A 9,385-nucleotide genomic window follows, 5' to 3' on the forward strand; every position below is an offset into this window, starting at 1 on the left:
CCAAGATAAGCAAATCAAGAGTTCAGAGTCACTAACATAATTGTTTTCCATGCATTGTTTTGGAATAAAAATCTCCAGATTTTAAGGATACTCACGGGTGGCAGTGGCCAACACTGACAGTAACAATCCCGGAAAAGAAATCCAGGTATCTGTTTCCTTCAGCATCAAAGAGCCACTCCATGTGCCCCTGGTGGAGCAGCAGGGGCTTCTGGAAATATGCCGTCACCACAGGAGAAAGATGTTCCTTGTGGATTTCCAGGACACGGTTGTAGCCAAGGGACTGTAGATAAACAAGATTTAAACCGGCACACTTCTTACAAGATCAATAGCAGTCAATCTATGAGTAACAGTGCCCAGTCTCTCTAGTGGACAGAGAACAGGGCTGCTGGCCTGTAGAGGCTCAAAAGTGCGTGTACTTACCCAATATTGTCCCTGCAAGAAATTAAAGCCTTTTCTCTTAAGGAGGTGAATTATTATTTGTAGCGTTTCAATCTCTTTTTAGAAAAGGGCTGGAATTTCTACCTAGCAATGAAAAGCCTTGGCTCTGAGTTGATTTTAGCTATGAAAAAAATAGACTTTGGAAGTAAATGTCTGAACTAATAAGCAATTAGTCTGAACTAATAAGTCATTTTTGTTGAGGTAGCATTTTAAAAAATTAAAATACAATGAAGTGCTAGTCGTGTTTGTATCTTTATTTATAAAATATCTCTCCTGTATTTCTCTTCTTTGTGGATCCCTCATAAGTACTTATTGATTCTACAATTTCTAACCTGTAAGTATCATGTAGAATAAAGGAGTTGCCGTGTGTGTGTGCATGCACATGTGCATGCATGAGAGAGAGAGAGGGAGAAAGAAAGAGAGAGAAAGAAAGAAAGAGAGAGAAAGTGAGAGAGAAAATTCCAGCTGAATTTTTATTAGCCTGAGAACAAAAATATAACTATAATTTTTGCTGGAGGACCCTGGAAAAAGGAGGACCCAGGAAGGTCAGATGGCCACATGAGTCAGTTAAAACAGGAGCAACATTTACTTTAAAGCCTATGTGTGCCATCACATTTGTGATGTGTGTATATCTCCCTGCAATACATATATTAATTATCATGTATAGTGTGCTTCTTGTACTCTCTTTCTTTGCCTCTGTCTCTGTCTCTATCTCTCATACATGGACACCAATTTATACACTAGCATTAAGGGAGTAAGAGGGTTTCAGATGCTTCCAATGACTTAGAGGTACAATATCTGGAATGAGGTAGTTTAGTGGCAAGCAGGGCTATTTTTGTGTCATTCTTAAGGAAACAATCATTTGAGACCTCCCCAGAGAAACTACCTCTTTGAGTTTTCTTAAAGCCCTGAATCTTACCTGGTATCTTTCAGGCATGAAGTCACATGGAGGCATTCTGGGCTTTGTATGAAGACTGAGCTTGGTTACTGATGTCCGGGAAGTACCTACTGAAAGTGAAGTGAGTTAGAATCCTCAACTAAGCATAACATAGGTCTGTTTGTGAAAGTCACCTATAGTTATCCAAATAAAACTGCTTAGACAATTTTATTTCTTAAAAAATCATGCTAATCAGCTTTTAGTTTGGATTTAAAAACTGAGTATCTCAATAATGAGTTTTCTGGAGGAAAAAAATAGTTCTTCTCAAATATAGTCTGGGAAAAAAATCTACTGCAGTCCCTCACAAGCTTGGGAGGCTCAGTTTAGGCAAACTCTCCATGTTACCCTCACCGTGTCGATTCTCTTATCAGTAGGCAAAACTTCTGCTAGTGCAATGCATTGTTGGAGTCCATCCTCTGTTAATAGAGGTGCTTTTTAGGCTTCAAGCTGCCTAGTGCCTGAATTCTAGTGTGTAGCCAGTGCCTGGTACCTGGTTAGCTCTCAATACACACGGCATTAATGACTGTTGACTATTCTTGTAGGGAATGAGGAGAGGCAGGTGTTAGACAATATACTAGACTAATAAATACATGCAAATAGACCCAGAAGACAAAACCTCCCCCCCGCCAAAAAAAAAAAAAAAAAAAGGCTGCCAACACAAGACTGTGATGAAACAGGGATAAGCTGAACCAGATTCATTAAATATTTGGAGCTAGGAGGGACCTTACATTTGTGTGTGTGTATGTGTGTCAAAATGCATACTTTATAGATAAGGAAACCAGCGTAAAGTGGTAAATTAATCTGTTTAAGGTTATCAAGCTAGTTAGGTGAAGAACGGGAACAAAACTCCTCTGACTCCTAGCCCAGTAGTCTGTTTTGCTCATTCCTCAGCCATTTCCACCCTTCCCTGCCAGCACAGACTTTGGCCCCCCTGCAGCAGTGGCATGGAATAATGGAATAAGAACGTCAGAGCTGGAAGAGTTGTCTAGAGACCTTATAAGTACTCCTAGGAAAGATGCTCCTAATTTTGAAGACTGAAGGTCAACATTAAGATAATTTTATAGGTGGAGAGAGCTAAGGAAATTATGTCTCTTTCTCAGCATGAAGGTTTGAATGCATGAAAGAAATGTTAGTGCTTTGTGTGGCTATGAAGTCACAGTCATGAGAAACATAATGAACAATTGTGTTTTTAAATGAAGATGGAAAGTAACAGTTCTGAATATATCTTCTTTCAAAGAGATCCCATTCACTTTTCTGCTCTGAGTAATCATTAATGTCATTAATTTGCTCTTACTTTAAAAGCAAGTGACTTTTGGTTATCCATGCATAGAAAGGACCAAAAAAATTGATAGCTTTAGTTTTCTGAGAATTTCACCTTTTAAAAAGCTTTTCATTGTGTCTCTCTGCATTAGTTATGCTTCTGAGATGGAAAAAAAATTCTGAGTGTCTCTAAGGATTCAAAAATCCTTTCGTTTCTTCAGTCTCATTTTTCTATCTGCAAAATTGGAGTTGCCCATTGAGGAGGTTGTAAGCTGTCTTGACTCCAAGGTTATAGGATTTATGAAAGTAGGCTGGAGGGGGAAGGGAGTTGGAGAGAAAGACTTGATAAAGAAAAGCTTGAATTTTAAACAGTCAAGACAGTTTTATTCATTCATTTATTCACAAAAGTCATAAGCACATGATGGTGGAGTGAGGGCTTCAAATGAAATACGTGAAATTCTGCAAGGAAGAAAGAAGAGGAAGAAAGGAAAGAAGGAGGAAAGAAAGAAGAGAGAGGAAGGAAGAAATAGAGACAGTAATGAGCAAGTAGGAGAAAGAATAATAGGAGTCAGTAAGTGAAATAAACCTGGATAATACCTCCAAATCTATTGACTGTCATATCACTCCTCTTAATAAATAACTAAAACTCAAAAATAATAGTAATAATGTTGATATTTGATGGACAGAAAGAAATAAAACTACTTTTGTTTTTATTATTTGCCAGAAAAAAAATGAAAATCTATCTAGATAATTGCATGCAATTTTTATTCAAAATAGCCTGTGTTTTGAGGATGATGTAAGAGTTGAGGGTTCATAAAGCTTTTTGGGGGCTCCTGGAAAGTGTGTATGTGTATATATGCATATGCATACCTGTGTGTGTGTGTGTGTGTGTAAGAGATGGAGGTGGAGCGGAAGGAATGAATGAGATTAGGATTAATAAAACTATATCCAAGGTCTATTTCTGAATAGGTATTTGTTTTGTTTTGTCTTATTGTTTTAACTAATCGGATAGTGCCTTTTTAGGCTAACCAGATGACAGCTAATGATTTTCATCCAATTCACCAGTTTTCACTTCAATTCAAATGAGCAACTCGAGACCTTGAAAGATGGAATTCAATTTGGAGAACAGCATCGCTTTTGTATAATAAATGCCAAGTGGGTAACTAGTGAGCTTTCATTTCCAAGCTGCCTAATTCTCACAGAGTTCTATAACGTACAGTTCACTGCAACTTTGTTTTCTTTCCCCAAAATCATAATATCGAATGACAAAAACTGTTGGGCAAAGTAAGTGAGAAAAATCAAATTTTTTTGGCATTTGGAAACTCTAGGGAAAATTCTCTTTGTAATGATAACGAGTTTTTCAGTATTCACAACCAGTGTTCAGCCCAGAGGGAGTATTTATTAAGGGCTTCCTCACCCTTTAAAATGAAAAAAAGATTCTAAAATATTTGAAAATATGCAGTGGACACAGTGTGATTTATTAAAATGCTAATTATTATTATTATTACTGAGACAGGTCTGGCTCTGTTGCCCAATGCTCGTATAATGTGTTAAAATAATGACATGCTATCTCAGCTGCAATAATTTTAAAAATCAAAGAAAAGCATTCAAAATAAAGTATGGCTTTAATTTACAGATGCCCAGGGATGATTTCTTTCTTTTTTTCTTTTTTGAGACAGGATCTCCCTCTGTCACCCAGGCTGGAGTACAGTGGTGTGAGCATGGCTTACTGTAGCCTCGGCCTCCCAGGCTCAAACAATTCTCCCACCTCAGCCTCCTGAGTAGCTGGAACCATGGGCACCAGCCACCATGCCCAGCTCTTTTTCTTTTCCTACTGTTAATAGACATGGGGTCTTACATGGAGTGCAGTGGTGGAATCTGTGCTCATTGCAACCTCTACCTCTCAGGCTCAAGTGATCCTTCTATCTCAGCCTCCTTAGTAGCTGGGACCATAGGTGCATGCCACCACACCCGGCTAATGTTTTGTATTTTTAGTAGAGATCGGGTTTCTCCAGGTTGCCCAGGCTGGTCTCGAACTCGTGAGATCAAGCCATCTGTCTGCCTTGGCCTCTGGAAGTGTTAGTGAACCACTAAGCCTGGCCCAAAATGCCAATTATATCTCATTTCTGTATAGCATCTTAGGTAACTTGAAAAAAACCTTGTCACGTTTGGAATCTCATTTGATACTTGGGATTGCCAATGAGTTAGGAAAGGAAGATTTCATCCTCCATCCACCTTAGAGTGGAGTCAGTGACAGATGGAATTCGAGGCCTTGGCAGTTTTGAAGTCCCTCACTGATATTGAGGTTTGAGACACTGCCTCCCATGGAGGCCTGCTGAAGCTGTGTTGGGGTTTGGACGCCTGAGGGACAGTGTCTGGTCGGTGGAGAAACTTTTTCTCCTCTGCTTCTCTGTGCTGGAGCTGCCAGCTTGGAGACTCCAGAGTGGTCCTTTTCCCTTCACACATGGGGCCGCAGTCTGCAGCACGCTGCTGAGGACCCTCACCATTGCTGTTCGGTATCACCCGCTCCGGACATGATCTCTCACAGCCCTCTCTGTGGAGGTCCCCTCTGTCACATGCGTGCTCTGGGTGAAAGGATGACGGCAGTGAATGCCAGGTGCCTGCATCCGCTAAGCAAAGCTGCTAAGAGGCGGTTCCTACCAGAAGTTACTCTACTCCTGCCTGGCCTTCCTTGGCTTCTTTGCCTGTGGGGTCCTGTCCACCTCCTCAGCCTCCTGTTGATTATTTCAGCTGCCCTCCCTCCTTCCCTCCATTCCTTCATAACCTTCCAGTATATGCCCTTTTGCTGAAGCCACACAGGGGCAGCTGTGGCTGTCCACAAGCAAGAGCACTGCTGGATTCCTGATTCTGAGGTGGGTGGGTCTTCTTCTGCATATTCGGGAGTAGGCATTCTCTGTGATCACGCTTCCTGGCCCTTGGCGTGTGTTAAATCAGTTCTGACTGTGGCAAGGCTGCCTGGAGGGGTGTAGATGGGAGGCCCCCCTTTAGGGCAAATTTTAAATGTTTTCTTAAAATAGGCTTGGCAGGAATGGAGAAACATCTCAGCTGGAAATGGATGACTTTTTGTGCCCCCCTTCCTTTGTGGGAGAGCAGGCATATATTAGGAAATTGGTACATGGGAGCACATACCCCAGCCACCTGCAAATGTTATGTATTTCAGTCATTAGCTAATTGTGGGAAAGAATGCCCCACTGAGATATTTCTCCACACTTTTGTACTGAAAACAAATTGCTTCCATAACTTTGTATACACAGTTAGCCCAAAGTGATTGTGCATATCAAAGTGTAAACAAAGCTGAACATTTTATGCATATGAATATTGTACAGTAACTATGTAGATACTATACAAGAATTGTGACTTATTTATTTTTGCATATAAAACAACACTTAAAACATGGTGACCTCCCCCCATTATATTTTTCTATTCCCTTTCCAGATTTGGTTTTATTCATGGCATGTTTCTCTATTGGACACATACATAAATACATACATATGCACACACATGTATATATTTTTACATATTTACTTATTCGTTTATGTCTATCTCCTTCCTGAAATAGAAGGCAGGAGCTTTTTCTTGCTTATTGTGGCTAAGTCTGCAGCACTGGTGCATAATAGATGCTCAAATATTTTGCCTGAATGTATATATTGCACATGGCAGGTGCTCAATAAATGTATGTTAGTGAGTGTGTGTTTGGATGAGCAAGCACAAGCAGGCACAGACCTAGGTAGAGTAGGTAAGAAAGTAGACATAAAAGTCCCAAAGGTTTTTGCAAGGCCAGGTGATGAGGATGGCATTCAGTCTAGGTAGTGTGGTTTTTTTCTTTTTCTTTTTTCTTTTTTTTTTTTTTTGAGACGGAGTCTCACTCTGTCGCCCAGGCTGGAGTGCAGTGGCGCAATCTCCGCTCACTGCAAGCTCTGACTCCTGGGTTCAAGCCATTCTCCTGCCTCAGCCTCCTGAGTAGCTGGAACTACAGGCGTTCGCCACCACGGCCGACTAATTTTTTGTACTTTTAGTACAGACAGGGTTTCCCTGTGTTAGCCAGGATGGTCTCTATCTCCTGACCTTGTGATCCGCCTCCCTCGGCCTCCCAAAGTGCTGGGATTAGAGGTGTGAGCCACCGCACCCGGCCAGTGGTGTGGTTTTCCAAGACTGCTTCCCTGTAGTGTCCTTGCTGGGCCTATGGTAAGGCGTCCCCAATGAGTTGATCAAGATCTCTAGGTACTAGGCCTCACCTGCCCTTTCTAGGTTACCTGCTGCTCCACTGTGCAGCTCCACAATGCTCAGAGGTTGGGGTAGGGAAGGGGAGGGGGCAGTCTAGGGCATTTCTCTTGCTAGGTCAACAGCTGGTACTTTCAGCATAATTTCCTCCTCACTGAGCATAAGACTGGTTATAATTTTACCTGCTTCTGAGAAAATGTTGGAGTTAGGTGATGTTCTAGCAAAAAAACCTCATGACCAAGGGAAAAGAGCAGTCTAAACAGGATTGGAAGACTATGGGAGGATAGACAGGGCCTGGTAGAATCTCTTCGAGTTCGGAGTCAGATAGACCTGGCTTTGAATCCCAAGTTATCACATACATGTTTCTGCCTTTGACCACATTTCTTAGATATTCCTTATTCTCTTGTCTCCTCATCTGTGGAATGAGATAATAGTACTCACTAACAAGTTTGGTTGAAGATAACAGGAGATAATGCATTTAAAGCATCATGCATGTGTCAAGTTTCAAAAAACTGCAATTTTCAGGGGTAAGAAAGCGAAGAGGAGAGGAAGGAAGGAGGGTGAAAGGGAAAGATGAGGAGAAAATGAAGGCAAAGTTGGTCACAATGGGGAATGTAAAATGGTCCCCTGTACCTGTTTACGGCCTGTGAAGCACAGGCACATAAATGTACAGACAGTTGCTTAATCTCATGTTTTCACGAGGGAATTTGCGAGGAGGAGGTGAGGCTCTCATGAAACAAGATCCATGTGAAAATCACAAGCATATAGGATATCACTCATAAAGCCACCAATGTCTGGTTACCCCACATCTTCTCATATTTTCTGTTCCTGCTGCAGAGAGGAGAGTCTGAGTGGATGGGGAGGGCCTGGGGTCAAGCCCTGGCTTGGATGACTCTGGGTGAATCACAGCACTTGTTGGTAATTGAGAGAGTGGTCTCACTTCCTAGAGGCATGATGAAAATTCATGCGGATGCTTTACATCTTTTAAAATAGTCAACCTAGCCTGGTGCATTGGCTCAGGCCTGCAATCCGAGCACTTTGAAAGACTGAAGTGAGAGGATTGCTTGAGCCCGGGAGTTTGAGACCAGCTTGAGCAACATAGTAAAACCCCATGTCTACAAAAAGTTAAAAAAGAAAAATAGCTAGGCATGGTGGCATGTGCCTATAGTTCCAGCTACTCAGGAGGCTGAGGTGGGAGAATTATTTGAGCCTTGGAGGTCAAGGCTGCAGTGAACCATGATCACACCACTGTACTCCAACCTAGGTGACAGAGGGAGACCCTGTCTCAAAAAAGAAAAAATAGAAATCATCCTTGGGCATCTGTAAATTGAAGTCACACTCTATTTTGATTGCTTTCCTTTGGTTTTTAAAAATATTGAAGCTGAGATAGCATGTCATGTTGAAATTGTGTATAGTCGGGTTTCATTATCCACGAATTTCATTTCAAAACAAAAAGGAGCATTACAAAATATTGGCTATGAAAATGGGGCATTGACTCAGGGTGAGAACCTGTGTGTCAAAAACATGCCTCATCTCTAAGACCTCATCCAGGTCTAACATTCCAGAATCCCAGGCAGCAGCCTTCAGAGCTCAAGCCTTACCCTCTTGCTGATCCTCTACTGACCCACGTCCCCCTGGTTTCCACTTACGGCTCAGGAAAGGATGCATCTCAAGGATCCTGGGAGCGGAGGTGACCAGGCACAAGGGTCTCAGCAAATGTCTCCAGATTAGAGTCATTTTTCCCACTCAGGAAGCCAGCCCCCATGGAAGCAGATTGGAGGTCGGGCTCTAACTGCTCACTATGCTGCTGGACTTTGAGATTAAGATGGGGAGGAGGCGCTAAAAGGGGAATCCTGGAGTGGTGACTGCCCATGGCTTCAGGCAAGCCCCAGAGCTCTCTATTTCTAGTAACAGTGCCTTCAAGGTGGAGAAAAAGAGAGTGAGGAAAAGAGGTAGAGAGAGAATGAAAGTAGGAGGGAGAGAGAGAAGAGGAGAGAAAAGAAAGGAAAAGAAGAGAACAGAAGGGAAGAGGAAAGAAAGCAGGCAGATAAAGCAAAGGTCATCTGACAAGTTCTGTTAGTTTAGTATTCCATCGGGGTTTCATCCGGGTACACTTTTCTCTGCAGGAGGGTGGTGCTGGGTGTGGGAGAAGGATCAGGACATGGTTGAAGGGGTCAGAGATTGAGAAACGAGGTATGTGACTAAGAGAGCAAAAAGGAAGATATGCATGAAGTGAATGAACAAATAAATTGGTTTTGGGGGTCTTAGAGAAAGAGAGGAGAAAACAATGGGGAAGGAGCCATTCCAAAGAAAAGCAGAGAGTACCAAATAGCTAGGTAAGGTTCTGGACAGCTGTGGATCATCTTATGTGTCTGAGGAAGGCAAAAGGTTGAGAGCTAAGGAGTTAGTGTGCCTTATTTTCATTATTTCTTAAATTCCTATTTATCCCACTCCAGCCTCCCCTTACCTTCAATCCCCATAAGCAAGTATTTAGCATGTTTATATATA

General features: G+C 42.0%; 1 protein-coding gene across 2 annotated transcripts in view; it reads right to left on the minus strand.

Annotated features, from left to right (window-relative positions):
* AGXT2 (alanine--glyoxylate aminotransferase 2) overlaps positions 1-8,897 on the minus strand; it is a 49,926-nt gene extending 41,029 nt beyond the window's left edge. Inside the window, exons 1-3 of one of the 2 annotated variants that reach the window (XM_004058974.5) lie at positions 8,527-8,897; positions 1,358-1,446; positions 96-280 (exon numbers count right to left, since the gene is read on the minus strand). In XM_004058974.5, coding sequence (XP_004059022.2) covers positions 96-280; positions 1,358-1,446; positions 8,527-8,614 — 362 coding nt within the window. In that variant the 5' untranslated portion in view covers positions 8,615-8,897. The remainder of the gene's footprint in view (positions 1-95; positions 281-1,357; positions 1,447-8,526) is intronic. The other variant, XM_019013714.3, reaches the window with a different exon arrangement.
* Between the last annotated feature and the right edge of the window lie 488 nt (positions 8,898-9,385).

This window comes from Gorilla gorilla, chromosome 19 (genome assembly GCF_029281585.2).
Source record: "Gorilla gorilla gorilla isolate KB3781 chromosome 19, NHGRI_mGorGor1-v2.1_pri, whole genome shotgun sequence".
NCBI lineage: Eukaryota > Metazoa > Chordata > Mammalia > Primates > Hominidae > Gorilla > Gorilla gorilla.